Here is a 19,828-nt window from a genome sequence, read left to right as displayed (position 1 = left end):
GGCCTGCTCATGGGCTGGAGGCGGGGGGCACGCTCATGGGGGCAGAGGGCCTGCTCATGGGCCAGGGGCATTCTCATGGGGTTGGGGGCACGCTTACAGGGCAGGGGGCACACTCACAGGGCAGGGGGCACACTCACAGGGCAGGGGGCACACTCACAGGGCAGGGGGCACACTCACGGGGGCAGGGGGCACGCTCCCAGGGGCAGGGGGCACGCTCCCAGGGGCAGAGGGCCTGCTCATGGGCCGGGGGCATTCTCATGGGGTTGGGGGCACGCTCACAGGGCAGGGGGCACACTCACGGGGGCAGGGGGCACGCTCCAGGGGCAGAGGGCCTGCTCATGGGCCGGGGGCATTCTCATGGGGTTGGGGGCACGCTCACAGGGCAGGGGGCACGCTCACGCTGTCACACATGCGCACAATCACACACACACACACACGCGCGGCTCTTAGAGGCCATTAAAGCCGGGCTGTGAAGGCCACAATGGGCCTGTGGGTGACCCCTCCCCCGTGGTGGGTTTTCGGGCCCCGCCCCCGCCGTCTGGGCCGCCTGACCCGTCCCCTCTGACCCAGGGATTCTCAACCTGGCCTCGGGCGTGGTGGACCTGCTGCAGCACTACTTCCCCGAGTCCTTTGACCGCCTGCCGCGGGACGCCGGCCTGTTCGACGGGCCCAAGCCCACCGTGCTGGAGTCCTGCAGCGTCAGCGACTTGGCCATCTTACTCCGCGGCAACAAGCGGAAGACGCAGCCCATCGAGTTCGGAGCCCATCAGGTGGGTGGGACCCCCGGAGCAGGATGGGCCCCAGGCCCCAGAGCCCCCCCCGGGCCCGCCTCAAGGCTCTGCGGTTCCCGGCCTTGGCCAATCGCCTCCGTGGATGGAGGGGGCGGGACGCTGAGGGGCTCTGTGACCGCGGGCGGCCGGGGGCATAGAGAGGGCTTCCTGTGCCCCCCGGGGCTGCCTCTCCTTGGGTGCCTGCCTCTGGCACCGAGGGGGATGCTGGCCCAGGCCAGGGTCCCCTCCCGCCCCACCCTGCCCCGGGGCCGACCCCTCTCCGGCTGCCCCGCAGGTGATCCTGGTGGCCAACGAGGTGGCCAAAGAGAAGATCCCGGAAGAGCTGGGCCTGGCACTGGTACTGACCATCTACGAGGCCAAGGGGCTGGAGTTTGACGACGTCCTCCTGTACAACTTCTTCACAGACTCGGAGGTACCGTGAGGGTCTGGGGGGCGGGGGAGGTGCTGGCCCCAGAAACCATCTGGGGGGTCGTGACCTTGCCTCGGGGGGTGCCCCTTGCGCGGGGCCTTTCTCTTGCTCCTGCTGCCCGTAGCCCCTGCCCGCCTCGCATGTGGATGCAGGCTCAGGGGGACAGTCCCCCAGGGCCCGGACGCCACCGTATCGCCGGCTTGTCCCACACCAGTTTGATGGGGGCTAGGGCGGGGCGGGCTCTCTGTCCCCCTGCCAGTGTCCGCAGAGGGGGCGTCGGTGTGGCCGTGGGCGTGGAGGGGCCGGCGCCCGCTCTGGCGCCCCCCCGACCTCTGACCGCCGCCCCCAGGCATATAAAGAGTGGAAGATCATCTCTTCATTCACGCCCTCGGCCGAGTGCCACAACGAGGAGCACAGGCCCCTGCTGGAGGTGTCCTTGGAGCGGGCGCACGCATCTCCCGGCCGGCCCCAGCTGCTCAACGTGGAGGCCTACAAGGTGGGTGGGCCCCGCGGCCGGGCCCTTTAGAAAGGAGAGGGGGCCTGGGGCTCAGAACGGGGACTTCCCCGCACATCCTGGGGTCGCGGTTGAGTCGAGTCAGTGAAGCACTGTGGGGACTCCCCCCTCCCTCCTCCCCCTTCCCATCTCGGGGCGGGCGGGCGTCCGTGAGCTCACCCGTGGCCCGTGCCCGCCTCGCAGCTTCTCAATGGGGAGCTGAAGCAGCTGTACACGGCCATCACACGTGCCCGCGTCAACCTGTGGATTTTCGACGAGAACAGGGACAAGCGCGCGCCCGCCTTCAGGTACTTCATCAGGAGGGACCTGGTGCAGGTGGTCAAGACCGATGAGAACAAAGGTGAGATTTTGCCCCAGAAGACTGCTCTAGGCGGGGGGCACAGGGTAGTAGGCATGGGTACAAGGTGGTGGGCATGGGCACAGGGTGGTGGGCATGGGTACAAGGTGTGGGCATGGGCACAGGGTGGTGGGCATGGGTACAAGGTGTAGGCATGGGCACAGGGTGGTGGGCATGGGTACAAGGTGGTGGGTATGGGCACAGGGTGGTGGGCATGGGCGTGAGGTGGCGGGCATGGGCATGGGCATGGGGTGGTGGGTGCCAGCAGGCGTCAGATGCACTCGGGGTCCTTGACTTCTGCGTAGACTTTGACGACAGCATGTTCGTGAAGACCTCTACCCCCGAGGAGTGGATCGTGCAGGGGGACTACTACGCCAAGCACCAGTGCTGGAAGGTGGGTCGGGGGGCCCGGGCGCTCGGCTCCCTTTCCAGGAGTGGCGGCAGCACTTAGGTGGCGCCTCTGTGTGCCAGGGACGCGGTCGTTCCCTCACACACCCACTGAGTCCTTCACTCATTCGTGACGATGACTCCCCTTTATGTGGCACTTATTTGTGCCAGGCACTCATCCGTTCATTTGTAGTGATTGTTATGACTAACGTTTATGTGGCGCCTTCTGTATACCAGGCACTTGTCCATTTAGTCCCTCACGCACCCACTCATTCATTCATCTGTGGTGATAATAGCGTCTCTGTATGTGGCACTTGTGCACCCCTTCCCTCGCACCCTTATTGATCAGTAGTAACAGCGTGACACTTACGGGGTCCTCATCCATCTATTCCCTTGCACACCAATTGATTCATTCATTTGTAATCATAATAATAGCTAAGCTTCCCAGGTGCCGGGCACTCGCTCATCCCCTGGCGCACTGACTCGTTCACTCATTCGTTTGTAGTAATGAACTAACACTTATTTGGCACTTACTGTGTACGAGACTACTCCATTGCCTTCCTCGGCCATCGCGGTGGTGGCTGACGTTTACGTGGCGCTCACCGGGCGCCAGGTGTCCGTCCCCCGAGGACTCGTCCAGCCGCTTGTTTTGTTCGTTGTAACAATGACATTTACGGGGCTTGTTGGGGACCACGCCCTCCCTCATTCTCTTGCACACTCATTCGTTCATAGTGATGCGTATTTATGTGGCGCTTCCCATGTGCCGGGCACTCGTTCATTACCCCTCACGCTGATTCGTTCATTCATTCGTTCATTCATTCATTCATTCATTCCTAGTAGTGATAACTAACATTTATTTGGCACTTGCTGCATGCCGGGCACTCGGTCCCTCGCACACCCTGCAGCTGGCTGGCAGGAGCCGGGCCGGGCTTGGCCGGTGGGTCCTCCATTATTGGCTGCAGGGCCGCAGGATGGCTCGGAGGAGAGGAGACCGGTGTGAGGGCCGTGTGTACTAGTGGGAACAGGCTTGGGCAGGTCATCCCTTGGGGGAGTGACCGGGAAGGGAAGCATTTATAGGGCACCTACTGTGTGCTGGGCTGTGCTGGGGCAGAGATTAAAATGCCTTGCCCAAGGTTTCACAGGCTGAATTTGAACTCAGATCTGCCTGACGCAGGCCAGGGGCTCCGTCCCCTGTGTGAGCAGCTGCTTTGGCCCCTTGATGTGCCTCGACATTGAGCCCTGAGCGCAGCAGAGGCTGTGCGTTGCCCCCTGGGCCCCCGGCCTTGATTTGTGCCTCAATCCCTGTCCCCCAGAGCAGCCCCTCCCACTCCTGGTGTCTTTCCCAGCCTCCGCAAGCCTGCTCAGTGAGGGGCGGAGCCCGGAGGTGCCCATTTTGGGCCGCCCCAGTGGGCAGAGAGCCCTGCGGGGAGGGCACCCGACCTCGGGCCTGGGGGAAGCCCTGCTGGCGCCCCTCCCCCACCCCTCCGCTGGACCCCTTCCCCTGCCCACGGGCTCTGCTCCTGTCCCCAGGTGGCCGCCAAGTGTTACCAGAAAGGGGCCGCCTTTGACAAGGAGAAGCTGGCCCTGGCCCATGACGCTGTCCTCAATGTGAAGTCCAAGAAAGTCAGCCCCAAGTGAGGGAGCGTGGGGCTGGGCAGGGGCCTGGGGGCGGGGAGGGTGGGCGGGGCAGGGGCGGGGCTGGAGCCTCGGGGTGGGGCGTGTGGGCTGTGGGCGGGGCAGGAACCTGAGGGGTAGGGAGTGAGGATGGGGCGGGGGCGGGGCCAGGCCCCAGCCTGAGGACAACCTCCCGGCCCTCCTCCTGCTGCCCCAGGGAGAAGCAGATGGAGTACCTGGAGCTGGCCAAGACCTATCTGGAGTGCGGGGAGCCCAAGCTCTCCCTGAAGTGCCTGGGTTATGCCCGGGAGTTCCAGCTGTCCGGCCTCCTCTGTGAGAAATTAGGAAAGGTAGGGGCGGCGCCCGGACTCCAGGGAGGGCCCCCAGCAGGGGGCGCTGTCAGGGCAGAGGCAGGCCGGGGAACAGGCCCCCCCCAGCTTCCTGGGAGCGGCAGCAGGGTTGGAGCTGCCCCCTCCCGGGAGAGCACTGTGGATCCGGGTCAGAGTAGGGGGGGGGGCCCGAGGCCGATGAGGGGGGACCGGAGGCCCGTGGGAGGTTAGGCTCCGCTGTGGCCCACCACCGGCTCACTGCATGTCCCCCGCCCCCTCCCCCCAGATCAAGGACGCGGCCTACTTCTACAAGAGGAGCCAGTGCTACAAGGACGCCTTCCGCTGCTTCGAGCAGATCCAGGAGTTCGACCTCGCCCTCAAGATGTACTGCCAGGAGGGGCTCTTTGAGGAGGCCGCTCAGGCCGTGGAGAAGTAGGTGCCGCGTTGCCCCCTACTGAGCGCCCCCTTTCTTCCCTGGCCCGGCCCCTCGCCGCCTCGAGCCCGGCTCTGGCCCGGGGCTCCCCTGTGGGGCCGTGGCCGTCCCCCCCGCATGTCTAGGAGCGTGCTGAGCGCCGGGGGCTTGTGGGGGAGGGGCGGGAGCCATCCCCGCTTGTGGCTGTCGGCCTTTGCATGCCACTGCTGCGCCGACCCCCGCGCGCGCCCTGCTCGGCCTGGCCCGCCCTTGCCTGGTGTCCCAGAGTCAGGAGTGGGACGAGCCGTGCTCTCTGGCGCCTGGGCGGAGGCCGGAGGAGAACCCCTGACCCGACAAGGGATGGGGCAGTCTGAAGAAAAGCGCTGAATGCATGGTCAAAGTCAGTGCAGCTGGCATGAGGAGGAGAGCTGGCGATAGGGGCGGGGCCGGCTGGGGTTGGGGACCGGCCCCCCGCTAAGTAGGGCGCACGGGCCCAAAGCCCGAGAGCCATTCCCCAGTGGATCGTCGGCCAGAGGATGGCACTCGTCCTTGGGGAGGGGGGTGTGCTGTTAGTGTCCTCCCGGAAGTTTGTGCCACATCTGTCAATGAAGAGAAAGCAATCGGAGAGCCTCTGGGGGTCCCAAATTGGCCAAAATGGCGGTGGAAGGTTCTGGACGGGCAGCTGTGAATTGGTCCGGATGTTCTCAAGCATAGCTGGGAATTTTGTTCAGAGCGCGAGCCGGAGGGGCCCACCCCCCACCGGGCCCTGTCCCGTGGGGTCTTTGACCGCCCAGAGCGGATGCCCATCGATTGGGGAATGGCTCGTCCCCCACGCACGCAGAGGCGAACGCATGTCACGGAGACGCAAGCGCGAAGAAGGCAGAGGGCGCCTGCTGCATGCTGGCAGAGGGGCGCGAGGAGAGCCAGAGAGCGTGACCCCAAGAGCCCCCTGAGCGGGGGAAGGGAAGGCAGTGGCCAGGCGGGTGGCCGGGGTCCGGAGCACTGCGTCCGTGCTCCCTTCTGGTTGCCGTGTCGAGCGCTCTCACTGAACTGCTTTCTCTCTCTTTTCCTTCTTTGGTAGAAGGCTGGCTCCCGGGGAGCGGGGAGAGGAGGGGTACACAGTCCGCTAGAGCTCCAGCCCGGGAGGACCTGGCCCATTTCCGGGCCCCTGGTCCCCTGGGGTGCCCCGCCCCCTGTGGAGCCGAGCTCGCTCCGTGGGGGGACCCCGGCCCTCGCTGCAGCGGGCTCGGCCGGGGCCCGTGGATGCCCTGCTCGCCTAGGGCCTAGAGAGCGGCCCGCCTTGGCGCGCGCTCTCTGACCAGATCCTCGAGCCCCCGGCTCTCTCGAAGCTCGGAGTCCCCAGCTCCCAACGGGGCCGAGCCAAGGGCACCGGCTTCTGCTTCCGCCCCCGCCTCTTAGTAGCGGTGATGACCACGGGTAAGTCACTGCCCCCTCTCAGCTGGTTCCCGCTCTGTGACGCGGCCATGGGGTCCTTGGCATCATGGTGCGTGGCAGCTGGGGAGGTGCCCGCGGCAGGGGGCAGGGCAGGCCCAGGTCGGGCATTGTAAACGGGGGGGCTTCTCCCAGATTTTCTGCTCTAAAGCCAGAGGCCTCAGGCTTCCTTCCTCTCAGACCTGGCCGGAGCTCCCGCGCCCCCCCGATCCCCAATAGCTCTGGCATCTTGGAGGCTCTCACTTCAGAAATGAGCGAGCCGGCCCAGAGAAGGGACAAGGGACTCGCTGCCACTGGGAGCCAAGGTGGGGGCAGGTGGGCTTGGCCCTCTCCCAGTGAACCAGCCAGGGGCCCGGGTATCGGTCCGGAGCCGGGCAATGGCAGCCCCAGGCCCGCCGTCTTCCGGAGGGACTGCACTCTGCCTGACCCGGGTCTGGGAGCGATGCTGACCATGGGCTGCTGGGGACTTGGGTCCTTTACGCGGGAGGGAACGTAAAAGGGTTTCTTGCGCACCCGCTGGTGACGTGCACGCTCTCTGAGGGAACTCCTGGGCCACAGGGGCAGGCAGCCCGTCAGCCCGTCCGGGTACGGGGGTCTGGGCTGGGCAGCCGCCGGAGCCGTAGGATAGCCCCATTCGGTGGCTTGTGATGGGGCGGGTCTGGCGTGGTGAGCTTGAGCAGTTCAGGGGCCAGACAGAAGCTGGCGGCGTGTCAGGCAGTGAGGGGCTTGGGCTGGAGGGGGCCTGCTGCCTTGAGTGCTCCCGGGGGTCGCACCCGGTCACGGACTCCGAAGGGGTCCTGCTGCCTCGTATATTCTGGGGAGGGAGGTGTGAGCGCCCTGCATAGAAAGCGACCACCGAGGAGGATCCCGACGCACACTGGGGCCTGACACGGCTCCTCTCGGGGGATTCCGGCAGGCAGGAGCCGGGCGGGGGTCCGGGCGTAGCCGGCCTCCAGCCTTGGAATTAGTGGGGCGCCTGTGTGACTGTGGCTCAGCGCCACTCCCCGATGGGATGGACGGGCAGAGCCAGCAGGAGGCGTTTTTCGTTCCCGGGCATCGTCCACGTAGGGCCTGAGGAAGTCTGGGCCCCGGGCCGGCCCCGGCCCGCCTGAATAGCAGTGACTCGAGGCAGGACTCATGGTTCCAGGCCTAGAGCCGGGGGAGACAAAGCTGGGACGTTCCCGGGGCGCAGGAAAAACAACTGTCTTTAAGGCATTTTCTCGCCAGCCTTGTGCTGGTCCGTTGGTCTGTCCGGTGGCCTGTGCGCCAGCTGGGCATCCTGCTGGGCGGCTGGCTCCAGTCCCCCCATGGTCCGTCTGCGCTTCACTGTCCAGTGGCTAGTCCCGGCCCTCCTATTGTCTGTCAGGGGCCGTCTCTGCGTCTCAGTCCGTCCAGAGCCCGGTCCTCGTCCTTCTGCGACCGCCGCCTCTGCGTCTCCAGCAACTGGTCCCGGCCTTCCCTTTGTGTCTTGGGGGCCGCTTTTGCGTCTCTCAATCTGTCCAGCGGTCTGTGTGCCTTCTGGGCATCCTTCCGGGTGGCCGGCCCTGGTCTTCCTATCGTCTCTTGGGGGCCGCTTCTGTGTCTCACTGTGCCCTGTGGCCGGCCCCGAACCCCTGCGGTCTCTCTGTATCTCTTTTTCCTGGCGGCCGGCCCCGGCCTTCCTCTCGGCCCTCGGGAGCCGTCTCGTGTCTCACTGCCCGGCGGCCGGTCCCGGCCCTGCTGCGGTCCGTCTGTATCTCTCACTGTGCCCGGTGGCCGGCCCCGGCCCCCTCCCCCCGCGGTCCCTCCCCGAGGCCGGGGGCATCTGGGGGTGGGGGCGTGGCCCCGGGGCGGCCGCCCCCAGCCAACGGCTCTCTGTCTCTTGGCCCCGCAGGTTCGAGGAGGTGCTGAGGGCCAAGACGCAGCCCGCGCCCAAGCTGTCCTACTCGGCCGGGCAGTTTTACCTGGAGGCCGCGGCCAAGTACCTGAGCCTGAACAAGACCAAGGAGATGATGGCTGTGCTGGCCAAGCTCGACCCCGAGGACCAGCTGGCCTTCCTCAAGTCGCGCAAGCGGCTGGCCGAGGCGGCCGCCCTGCTGAAGGCCGAGGGCCGGCGCGAGGAGGCCGCCCTGCTCATGCGGCAGCACGGCTTCCTGCTGGAGGCCTCGCGGCTGACGGCCGACAAGGGCTTCCAGGCCTCCTGCCTGCTGGAGGCCGCGCGCCTCAACGTGGCCTGGGGCTCCGACGTGGAGGACACCAAGGGCATCCTGAGGGAGGCGCTGCAGCTGTGCTCGCAGACCGGGCAGCGCGCCGGCATCGCCGAGGCCTACCTGCTGCAGGGCGTGCTGCTCAAGGACTTCGCGCGCCTCAAGGCGGCCTTCTACAAGTTCATCCACCTGAACCACCCGGCCGGCGTGGTGGAGGCGCTGTACGAGGCCACGCGGCACTGCCGCCCGGGCGCCGACAAGCTGCTGGCGCTGGCGCCCGGGGGCCTGGAGGTGCTGCTGCACACGGTGCGCGCCCTCAAGCGGGCCGGCAACAACGCCGAGAAGGAGATGGTCAAGTCGTGCTTCGACTTCTTCGGCGTGGCGCAGCTGGACGGGCGCCAGTGCCGCGTGACGCAGGGCGGCCCGGGGCCCGTGCTGAGGATCCTCCTGGAGCTGAACCCGGGCCTGCGCGACAGGAAGGGCCGCGAGCACCTGCTGGTGGCCGTGGACAGCGTCAAGCTGGCGCTGACCAAGCACCTGCTGGCGCGGCTGTGCGGCATCGCGCGGGGCCTGCTGGCCGCCAGCTACCCCGGCGTCTGCCGCAGCTTCGTGGCCGGCCTGCGCTGCCCGGACCCGGCCTGCGGCGACTTCCACCGGCCCCTGCGGCGCTGCGAGGCCCGCGCCATGGTGCAGAGCCGCATGCATCTGGCGGCCCTCAATGGGCTGCTGCTGGAGGCCAAGCGCGTCTTCCCCAAGCTGCTGGCGCCCGAGCTGGAGGAGATCGACTACCTGCTGACGGCCGACGCCTACGGGCCCTGCAAGGCCTTCCTGGACGTCATCTTCCCCAAGCACTTCCACCCGCGCGTGCTCTCCGAGAACCCCGCCTCCTGCCGCGAGATGTTCCGGCCCAGCTACCGCTCCTTCAAGGCCTACCGCGTGGCGCTCAAGGAGTACGTGCACTTCCGCTTCCGGCACGAGCGGGCGCGCAGCCAGCGCGAGTCCACCGACCTGTGGCTCAGCGCCATGCAGGCCTTCGTGCTGAGCTCGGGCTACCCCGAGGAGCTGGAGAAGCTGCTGCACCAGGTGGAGGAGGACTACGGGCGCGAGCTCAAGGCGCTGGAGCTGCCGCACGAGGCCGAGCCCGAGGAGTGGGCGCGCGCCAAGGGCCCCGAGGGCCGCGGCGGCATGCTGCTGCCCCACAAGGACGCCGAGAGCGCCGAGAGCGCCGAGAAGACGCACCTCTGCTTCATCCGCCTGCTGCAGAGCTCCATGGAGCGGCTCTACGTGGCGCGCGACCCCGAGGACTGCAAGCGCCTCTTCTTCCGCTTCATGAACGTGCTGGTGCGCCGCTGCAAGGAGCCGCTGACGCCCACGCCCGGCCACACGCTGGCGCTGCTCGAGTTCCAGTTCGTGCACTGCGGCGCCGTGCTGGCGCGCCTCTGGAAGAGCGCCGCGCTCTGCCTGCCGCGCAGCTACATCGCCCTCATGCACCACTGGGACTACCTGTTCGGCAAGCGGGACGAGGACAAGGAGCCGGGCGACGTCTTCGCCATCATCCAGGAGTACAAGCCCAAGGACGTGGGCCGCGCCATCCGCACCTTCCGCTTCCACCTGGCCTACCTGGCCCGCGTGCTCTGCGGCTGCGAGAACGGCGACTTCGACGTGCTGCTGGACGCCTTCGGCCACGTGGGCCGCGTGGCCTCGGGGGAGGCCGAGCGCGCCGTGGTGCTCTGCCTGGTCATGCTGGTCAACACGGCCGAGCTGATGCGGCCCTGCTGCAAGCCGGTGCTCTGCCGCCACTTCCAGGAGATCGCCTCCCGCCTGCGCCTCATGCGCCAGGAGTTCCCCGCCAAGGTGCCCGAGCGGCTGCTGCGCCTCATGGACCGCGTGCTGGCCGCCGCCGACGTCAAGGCCGTGGCCGAGGCCCTGCGCGACCTGCTCTACGAGCGCGACGAGGAGTACCTGCTGGACTGCTACTGGCGCTGGGACGCCGCGCACGCCAAGGGCGCCGCCGTGCGCGGCCTCTACTTCCGGGAGGCCGACCTGGACCGGCTGCTCTGCCTGCCGCCCGCCGGCTCCTTCGTGGCCGAGCTGGAGGCCGAGCTGGACCGCGAGGAGCCGCCCGAGGAGCGCGAGGACGTGCTGGCCTCCATCCTCTTCCAGAAGCGCCTCAAGGAGCTGCGCCAGCTCTCCACCCGCCGCAAGCTGCGCCGCGTCTGCCTCGTGGTCTCCCTCTGCGTGGCCTGGCGGCGGCGGGTCTGCGTCCGCGCCGAGCCCCCCCGCGAGGAGCCCCGCGAGCTGGGCAGCGGCAGCTTCAAGCGGGCCGACGTGGACCGCACGCAGTGCGACCTCTGCGGCGTCAAGTTCATCCAGGGTCCCGGCAACTGCTTCGGCGAGGCCTTTGAGGGCGAGGCCCCCGAGGCGCTGCTGCCCGCCGAGGCCGAGCCCCCCGAGAGGGAGGCCCCAGAGGCTGCCGCCGCCACCTTCGAGGTCAGCGAGTGCTACGAGAAGCACGTGCGCCTGGAGGCGCACCAGCAGAAGCACGCCGCCTACCAGCGCTACCTGGAGTTCTTCAGCACGCGCGTGGACCCGGCCATCGGCGAGGGCCGCCTGGTGGTCAGGAGCATCGAGCAGAGCGCCTGGACCGAGACCCACCTGGGCTCCCAGGAGCACAGCAAGATCCTGCAGAGGAAGATCCTGGAGAACATCAACAGGGTCTCCGACGCCGTGGAGGACGTCTACCGCAGGAAGGCCTGGGCCGACGGTAAGGCCGGGAGGGAACGCCGGTGGGGGTGCGGCCAGAGGGGAGACGGGGGCCGCCGAGGGTGGCCGGTCCGCGGCCACCCTCGAGCCCGCCACCCCCGGTCGCCCCCGGAGCTCACGCCCCCGTCCACGCGCTAATCGTATCGTCCCTCACTGGTCGGAAGCTTCGGCTTCTGCCGACGGGCGGCTCTCCTCTCCACCTGTCGAGGGCAGCCTTTGCCCTTTGGCCAAACGGACGTCCGGGCCACGGAAGAGGCCCGCTTCGGGCCTTCCCGGTGCCTGACGGTCCGGCGCGTGAGAACATCCTCTGGGCCGGGATCTCCCCAGGCCGGCCGCTCGGCCCCGTGGCTCCTGGGAGAGGGGGTTCTCCTGGGAGCCTCCCGCGGCCCCTCCTAAAGCCCTGCACGCTTTTGTTTCTGTAGCCGAGGAGACCATGACTAGGCTGGTTAATGTTCTGGCCCCTTCGGTCAGCGACGCCCGCGAGTGGCTGATGAAAACCGAGGACCGGTTGAAGGAGGAAGGTAAGGGGGCGGGGTCGCCTCTCAGGCCTGCTTGCCTGGCTTGGGGTCGGCCGTCACCTGCGGCCCGTGGGGCGGGGCCGTCACCAGCTCCGGCGCCGCTCGGGCTGCTCGCCTCGTTTGGCGTAGGCCGTCACTGGTGGCTCGGGCCTGCTCGCCTGCCTTAAGGCCAGCCCTCACTTGGGTCCCGCCTTCACCAGCTCCGGCGCCGCTCCGGCCCGCTCGCCTTGTTTGGCGTCGGCCGTCACCAGCGGCAGCCTCCGCATCTCCCTCGGACCTCAGCCCGCTCTGGTGGAGGGAGCTTCCTCACCTGGGAGTTCCCTACCCCTGGCTCGGCCCTCGCCCGCGCAGGGGCATTTGCTTTCCTGCCACTTCGCTGCCTCGCTCTGGCCGAGGGCCATTGTCTTTGTTGGGCCACCCCCCCGCTTGTGGGGACTCTGGGCTCAAGGGGACGGACATCCCGGGCACTTACCCCACCTCCTTCACTATGGCTTTCCAAAGTCTCCCCAGTGATGGATTAGTGCGTCCATCTCACTCCCCACAATCCCACCAGTCGTGGTCCCTAAGCCGGGTCTGAGGACTCGGGTTTGTGGTCTGCCTTTGACCCCCGTGACCTCATGTCTGACATCTCCCTCTGACCTCCCTGTGACCTCGTGTCTGACGTCTGACCCCCCTGTGACCTCATGTCTGACCCCCATGACCTTGTGTCTGATGTCTCTCTTTGACCCCTCTGTGACCTTGTGTCTGATGTCTCTCTGACCCTTTGTGACTTCGTGTCTGTCTCTGACCCCCGTGACCTCATGTCTGACATCTCTCTGACCCCCCTGTAACTTTGTGTCTGAAATCTCTGACCCCCCGTGACCTCGTGTCTGATGTCTCTTTTTGACCTTCCCCCTTTTCTCCTGGTGTAAAGGGCCCGTGGCTTCCTTGTGGGGTGCTGCAGACAAGTGGCACGAGGGGCCCTTAGCTGGCGCCCCCCACCCCTGCGCGTGGAGCCGTGTCCGTGCACCCCTCCTCGCCCTGTGATCCCCCCCTCAGTTTTACAGGCCTGCGTTTGCACGCGGGGCCTCCTTGGATGCGGGGTCTGTCTGGTTTTTGTGGCCCCTGTGCTGCCCGTGCCCCGTGCCCGGTGCACAGTGGGTGCTTGGTTGGTGGGGTTCCTCCCTACCCTGCCCAGCCTGGACCAGGAGGGAGTCAGGGGAGGCTCGGGCCTCCTTTTGGAGTAACTTTAAAGGTGCCTTAAGCAAAAAGGCCGAGGACCGCCAGGGAAAGCGGTGAGAGCGCTCCCGGCCGTGGCCCCGCCCCCATCACGTACATAGGGAAGCCGTGCCCGCAGTGAGCGCCGGCGCACAGTCAGGCCCTTGGGGATGCGGTCCAAGCGCCGGGGCTGCCTGGGTTCCCCCATAAGGCAGAGAGCGTGGTCCAGACTAGCTCGGAGGAGCGCCGTGAAGTCCCTGCCCATGGCCCCCGGCCCGGGTCGGAGCTCGGAGCTGAGGAGACGTCCCCGCGGGGTCCTCGGGCCCACTCGCCGGGCCTGGACCGGGGCCTCCGCTTTCCTCTGGGCCTCGCCTTTTGGAGGCGGCCAGAATAAGCCAGACTCTGGGATGAGGGTGTCCATGTGCAGTGTCTTCTCCCTTTGGGGCGGGCTCTGGCCCCGCTGGGGGGGCAGTGACTCCACGTGGGCAGCGCCCTCATGAGTTTGGAGGCGCCCCTGCCGGCCCCGACTGTGCCCGGGCTCTCTTAAGCTGCACTTGCTGGAGAGCCGCCCGGGCCCGTGGGGCCCCAGCTGTGAGCTCTTTGGCCAGAGCTCTCGCCCAGCGCCCGCCTTGCCCGCCGTGGCCCTTCTTGGCACGGATGCCGTGGGCAGGATGTCCTCGGGGGCGCTCTGTGGCTCGGGAATGTTCTCGAGAAGTGCCCGGCGTCTCCCTGGCTCCCAAGCCTTCCGGGAACCGCCCCGGACACCCGCTGGCATCTGTCCCGCCCTCCCCTTGGGGGGGCAGAAATCTGGCTGTGATCAGGGCACGGAGACCTTCTCCTATGTCACGTGACCTGCCCCGGGGCAGAGAAGTACCGAGAGGGAAGCCGGCCCCTCACCCAGGGCCGAGCTCACGGGGTCACGGCTACCTGGGGGATCACCGGGTCTGGATTCGAGTCCAGCCTGGACGTGAGCAGTGTGCCTCCGCGTCCTCGTGGGGATAGCGGCAGCCCCCGCCTCACGGGCTCCCGTGAAGATCAGCGGTCAGATCTGTTAAGTGCTGGGCCCCGTACCCGGCACACAGTAGGTGCTCTATAAACGCTACCACCAGTGTCGACCAATGATCGTCAGTCCTCTCGTCCGGCGTCGCGCTCTCTCGGCAGCCTTGGCGGTGGCCAGCCCGGCTCGACCGCTCTGCTCCCTGCTTTGCACGGCTCGCCCTCGGCCCCACCCTCGCCTACAGCTCGGATCTTGCTTGGGTGGCGGGCATCTGCTCGGGGGCCCCAGGAGGGGGGCGGACACTCAGCAGGGGGTCACGCGGTTTGGGTGCCCCGGATTTAGATTGTGGGGGGGCAGTGGGCACAGCCAGCTGCAGGCGCTCAGTACCGGGGGGGGGGGCCCATACCCGCCCCAGTGCAGTAGGAGTCCAGGCAGGACACCGAGTCAGGGGAGGGGGTGCTCATACCCACTCGCTTGGACAGCAGGGATATGGGCAGGGCCAGGGGTAGGGGTAGGGGGTGCCCGTACCCACCCCAGGGCGCTCAGGCAGTCCAGCCCGCCTGCCTCGCTGGTCCCAGTCAGTGATGCCCCCTTCTGTCTCTCCACAGGCATTGTCCAGGAAAATGACTACGAGAACGAAGTGGAAGACTTTGGGGAGCTGCGGCCCAAGAGGTTTTTTAAGAAGCGCGGGTGGCGCCGCAGGTATTGAGCCCGCCGGCCCGCCGCGCCCCGAGAGGCGGGTGTACATAGCATAGAGAAGGCCCCTAACCGGCCTTCGCTTTCCCCCGTCCGTCCCCTCTTGTTCTCCCGGCTCCGGGCGCCCGCCCGCCTTCAGACACGCTCCCGGGCGCCCTCCTGGCTCCTGTACCTGAACTGTCACTGGACCACGGAACGCTGGAGATGGGGGCCCGGCCCCTTTGGAGCAGCCTCCGGCACTGCCTTTTCTGCCCCGCGTCAGTGACGTGGTGGGCACGCCTTGTAAATAGGAGGCGCCGCGTGCCCGCCCACCGGCCCTTGTTGGACGCAGGGCACTCTGGGGGCGGGGACAGGAGCCGGCCCGCCTGAGCCTCCTGCCTCCCACGTCCGCCTCCCACCCCCAGGACCATCCCGTGGGCTGCGTGGCGCGCGGGGCGGGGGAGCGCCGGCCGGGGTTCTCCACGAGGCAGCCCTCCCCGGGAGCAGTCTGCCTTTCCTCGGTCTCTCCAGCCGTCCCTCAGTTTCCCGAGCTGACCGAGCCGCGCCTACCTCAGAATTAGGTCAGGAATGTCCTCCCCGTGTCCTGTGGCGTCCTTGTCCTGTGTACCGTGCCCGAGGCCCCCGCGCCCCGCGGCTCAGCCTGCCTTATGGCGGTGGCCCACCCCTGGTACTACTGAAGGCGAGCCCCCGCTCCCGCGCGGATAATCCAAACTCCCGATGGAGCTTGCGCCTCCTCCCCAGTGTTTGTTCCCGGCTGGCGGCTTTGCCACCCGCCCATTCAGCCGTCCGTCTGGCGCGGGCTCGGATGGCGGAGGCGGCCCACCCTTCGCTGAGCACGCTGGGACGCACGGCAGGAGGAAGCCGCCGGCCACCACGCGGGCCCGAGTGACGCCCGCCCCGCTTTGAGTGCCTGAAGGGGAGGGCGGCTGCGCCCGGCCCGGGCCGCTTTCTCTCTTTACTCTGCCCCACGCCGCGCCCGTGGGGCCCCGTGCCGGGCGCCGGCCCTCCTGTCTCCTGCAGCGCCCACTTTCTGTTCCTTGTTTTTGTTCCAGACGTTTTTATAGATTTCACTTGCCAAAAACAGAACCAAACACAGACTATTGTTGTATATCAAGTTTTTATAAAGCCACGTGGTTTCTCTTACCCGCTGTCTGCTCTGGTTATTGGCTGACGCTTGGGGCCCCTCACCCGGGGCCCCCTCCTACCGCTCCTGCCCCCTCTGGGGCCGTTGGGGGGCACCGGGCCGAGAGCGGACTCGGCGTCTTTAGACCGCTGGTGGCCTTCCCCCGACCCCCTTGTAGAAAGCCCGCAGCCCAGCTGCTGCCCCCTTATAGAAATTATAGAAAGTCCACCCCCCTTTATAAAAAGCCTTGGGCCTGGCCCCCGCCCCCTTATAGAAATGATAAAGTCCACTCCCCCTTATAGAAAGCCCCTGGCCCAGCCGCCGCCCCCTTATAGAAAGTCCACCCCCCCTTATAGAAAGCTCCTGGCCCAGCCGCCGCCCCCTTATAGAAAGTCCACCCCCCCTTATAGAAAGCTCCTGGCCCAGCCACCGCCCCCTTATAGAAATTATAGAAAGTCCACCCCCCCTTATAGAAAGCCCCTTGCCCGGCAGCCGCCACTTGCTGGGCCCTTTCACTTGGGGACACAGCATCATTTAGGGGGTCCAGGCTCACCTAGGACGTCCTTTCCCTTCCCGCCCCAACCCCCAGTGCTCGGCAGGGGCGAGGCAGCCCAGGACGCCAGAGAAGGCGCCATTGTTTGTCACCTGCCCCTAGCGCCCCTGCTGGGGGCGGGGGGGTCTTGGTCTCTTTGGTTCTTTTTCTGGGCGCAGACAGAGTTATTGCAAGTGAAAGCTGGCTAAGACTTTTGGGTACCCAATACGTTACACACATGTGCCTCCCGTACAGAACACACGATACTCCTCCTCCCACTAAAATCGCTCCGGATCCTGCCTGGATTTCCCATCTCCACAGGGAGGGGAGTCCTCGCTTTGGGAGTTCCGTCCACCCGGCCTGGCCCAATGCTTGGAATGGGGCTGGGGGAGCTTCCCTCCCGGCCAGCTGGCCCCCGACCTGGCCTCCGTGTTTGAGGGGGGAGGAAGGGGGGGAGGATTTCTGGCTGTTCAGAAGGTAGCAGGGGAGGGAGTCCTCCCCCTCTCCCCCCACCCCCACCCCCGGTCTGCATTCAGGGGAGAAGGCGCAGGGAGGAGCCTGAGGAGGGCCATGTCTACAGCAGAAGGCAAAGGGGGAGATCCGCGCCCGGCAGGAGGAAGGCAGGAAACAAAGAGCTCCTCCTGGCTTCCCAGGTCGAGGTCTTGCTGGAAGGGACTTGCTCAACCAACCCAAGTGAGCGGGCTCTCCTGGTGGTCCCGGCCCGGGAGCTGCCCTCGCCCGGTCCGATGGTGGCCACCGAAGTCCGAGCGGCGCCAGGGAGCTCTCAGGCAAACAGCAGGCGCGCCACTCAGCGCGGGCACGTGGGGACGTGGGCGCTGTCCGGGCGGGCTTCCGTTTGTGCCTCGTGGCCATGGCCCGCAGAGGTCGGGGCCATCCTGCGCCCGCGGCCCAGAGGTCACATGAGGGGACCCTTTCTGTGGTGGCGGGAACTGGGGCCCGAGGGGATGCCACAGGGTGGGGAATGGGGGGTGAACGTTATGGAGCATTACTGTTCTGTGAGAAATGACGGCAGGAGGGTTCGGAGAGGGCTGGGGAGTCTGCCGGGACCGGTGCTGAGGGACGGGAGCAGGAGATCTTTGTCCGCGGCAGCAGCAAGACCGTGTGATGACTGAGAGAATCTGGGCTCTTCTCCGTGGTTCCTCGATCCTGGGCGATCCCAATAACCTTTGGATGGAAAAGGCCGTCCGCGTCCAGAGAGAGCGATGGGGACCGGGGGGGGAGAGCCGCGGCCTATTTTCACCTTCTTGTCCTTGGTTTTGTATTTTTTCCCTCTGATTTTTCCATTTTATTTTGATTTTTCTTCCCCATGTGACTCATATGGAAATATATTATATTAAAAATAAACATGCAAATATAACCTAAAAAATAAAATGAATAAATTGCACCCCCACCCAACAAAGGTAGGTGCTGTTTTATCACCCCCATTGTGTAGATGAGGACACTGAAGTGAGTCACAGAACTCGTCCAGGGTCGTGGGCTAGGAAGTATCTGTGGACAGGATTTGAACTCGGGGCATCTACTCCCCCTCCCACCTGGCTCCCTTAGATATCTTGCCCCCAGCCATGCCGCCAGTAAGTGAAAGGCTGGACGCGGGCCAAGGCATTCTTGACCTTAAGTCCAGCCCTTTGCCCACCATGTCACACGGGCATTTATTAAGCACCTACAGATTGCAAAATGCCAGGGCTGGATACTGAGGGACAGAGAAAAGGACCGGTGAGTGCTCCCCCGGAGCCCTGTGACATGGGGGGACCCCACATAGAAGCCCACCTGGAACGTGTGTCCGGGGCAGACCCGGTGGTCACCCGGCCAGAGTTGGTCTTTGGCAGAGACTGCTCATGGGAGGGAGCCCCTGAGCAAACTCTGAAGGATGCGAGGGCTTCTGGGAGCTGAGGAGGAGGGGGCACTTTCTAACTGCTGGACAAGACAACTTGGGGCAGAACAACGGGGGCTCGGTCGGGCAGGCCGGGGCCCCCAAGCCTCTCAAGGAGGGTGTCTGCCCTAGGTCCCCGAAGCAGCAGGGACCCTCATCCAAGCCCCAGGACGCCGCCTCAGCTCCCGAGGAAGTGCGGGGCGTCCATCTGTTGGGGGACCCACCGATCGTTTAAACTTCCAAAAGCTGGAAGATCATGGCCGTCTGAGGCACCCCCTTGCCCCTCCCCCCCCATCCAGGGGAAGGAGGGCCAGGATTAAGGACCAGAGGACTTCCCTCGGGGAGCTCTCGAGGCTCAGGGGGAGGAAGGAGCGTGCCGGGATTCTGCCTGACCCCCTCAAGGCCCCCAACCTTTCCATCCCCCCCAGCAAGCTTGGGGCCCCCAGACGGACCAGTCTGCCCACCTGCTTCTGTGAAGGGATTCAAAAGTAAACCTCAGGGGAGACTCTGCTCCCATTGCACTGGCAGAGAAACGGGCTGGCTGGCCTTCTCTTCCTCCTGCTCCTCCTCCTCCTCCTCCTTCATCTTGGCGAGAGAAAAATGAAAGGGAGGGAGAGACAGGCCCATCTCCTTTGCAGACACTCTGTCTGAGGACCCCCAGGTTAGGGGACCACCTGTTGTTCCTGCCTCCACATCCAAGGAGCTGTGTGTGTGGCCTTGCCATTAACGGGATGAGCCTTCTTCCAAGAAAAATATTAGCTTTTAGACTTAGGGAGATCGAAACTAAATTAAACTAAACTAAGATTTAAACTAAATCAATTTAACAATTAATGCCTTTCCTTTGGCTGCTTGGAAGGTTTTTTTAATGTGTTATTGTAGTTCTGAAGTTTGTGCCTGAGTGAATTACATTTTAGGTTTGTCCTTGTTAGTGGTTTATGAATTTAATTTCAAATGACACTTTTTTTTTATTATTATAACTTTTTATTGACAGAACCCATGCCAGGGTAATTTTTTACAGCATTATCCCTTGCACTCGCTTCTGTTCCGATTTTTCCCCTCCCTCCCTCCACCCCCTCCCCCAGATGGCTAGCAGTTCTTTACATGTTGAATGGGTTACAATATATCCTAGATACAATCTATGTGTGCAGAACCAAACAGTTCTCTTGTTGCGCAGGGAGAATGGGATTCAGAAGGTAGAAATAACCTGGGAAGAAAAACAAAAATGCAAACAGTTTATATTCATTTCCCAGTGTTCTTTCTTTGGGTGTAGCTGCTTCTGTCCATCCTTGATCAATTGAAACTGAATTAGTTCTCTTTATCGAAGAGATCCACTTCCATCAGAATACATCCTCAAACAGTATCGTTGTTGAGGTATATAATGATCTCCTGGTTCTGCTCATTTCACTCAGCCTCAGTTCATGTAGGTCTCTCCAAGCCTCTCTGTATTCATCCTGCTGGTCATTCCTTACAGAACAATAATATTCCATAACATTCATATACCACAATTTACCCAGCCATTCTCCAATTGATGGGCATCCATTCATTTTCCAGCTTGCCACTACAAACAGGGCTCCCACAAACATTTTGGCACCTACAGGTCCCTTTCCCTTCTTCAGTATCTCTTTGGGGTATAAGCCCAGTAGAAACACTGCTGGATCAAAGGGGATGCACAGTTTGATA

The 19,828-nt window shown here is 64.9% G+C and overlaps 2 protein-coding genes across 2 annotated transcripts in view; one reads left to right on the top strand and one right to left on the bottom strand.

Moving 5' to 3' along the window:
* Positions 1-15,745, top strand: part of TRANK1 (tetratricopeptide repeat and ankyrin repeat containing 1) — a 32,524-nt gene extending 16,779 nt beyond the window's left edge. Inside the window, exons 13-23 of the mRNA XM_051977510.1 lie at positions 571-770; positions 1,066-1,203; positions 1,550-1,696; positions 1,898-2,054; positions 2,357-2,445; positions 3,969-4,072; positions 4,270-4,402; positions 4,668-4,813; positions 8,119-11,195; positions 11,617-11,715; positions 14,515-15,745. Of these exons, the coding sequence (XP_051833470.1) occupies positions 571-770; positions 1,066-1,203; positions 1,550-1,696; positions 1,898-2,054; positions 2,357-2,445; positions 3,969-4,072; positions 4,270-4,402; positions 4,668-4,813; positions 8,119-11,195; positions 11,617-11,715; positions 14,515-14,615 (4,391 nt within the window). The 3' untranslated portion in view covers positions 14,616-15,745. The remainder of the gene's footprint in view (positions 1-570; positions 771-1,065; positions 1,204-1,549; positions 1,697-1,897; positions 2,055-2,356; positions 2,446-3,968; positions 4,073-4,269; positions 4,403-4,667; positions 4,814-8,118; positions 11,196-11,616; positions 11,716-14,514) is intronic.
* LOC127549461 (uncharacterized) lies at positions 11,819-14,148 on the bottom strand. The gene is made up of 2 exons (XM_051977522.1): positions 12,510-14,148; positions 11,819-12,326 (listed from the first exon to the last, which is right to left on the bottom strand). The coding sequence occupies exon 1, from the start codon at positions 13,682-13,684 to the stop codon at positions 12,941-12,943; it is 744 nt and encodes a 247-aa protein (XP_051833482.1). The 5' UTR covers positions 13,685-14,148; the 3' UTR covers positions 11,819-12,326; positions 12,510-12,940.
* Positions 15,746-19,828: the final 4,083 nt, after the last annotated feature.

The sequence above is a fragment of the Antechinus flavipes genome, chromosome 1, assembly GCF_016432865.1.
Source record: "Antechinus flavipes isolate AdamAnt ecotype Samford, QLD, Australia chromosome 1, AdamAnt_v2, whole genome shotgun sequence".
NCBI lineage: Eukaryota > Metazoa > Chordata > Mammalia > Dasyuromorphia > Dasyuridae > Antechinus > Antechinus flavipes.
The sequence above is the reverse complement of the archived record's forward strand: the minus strand, read 5'-3'. Positions and strand labels throughout refer to the sequence as shown.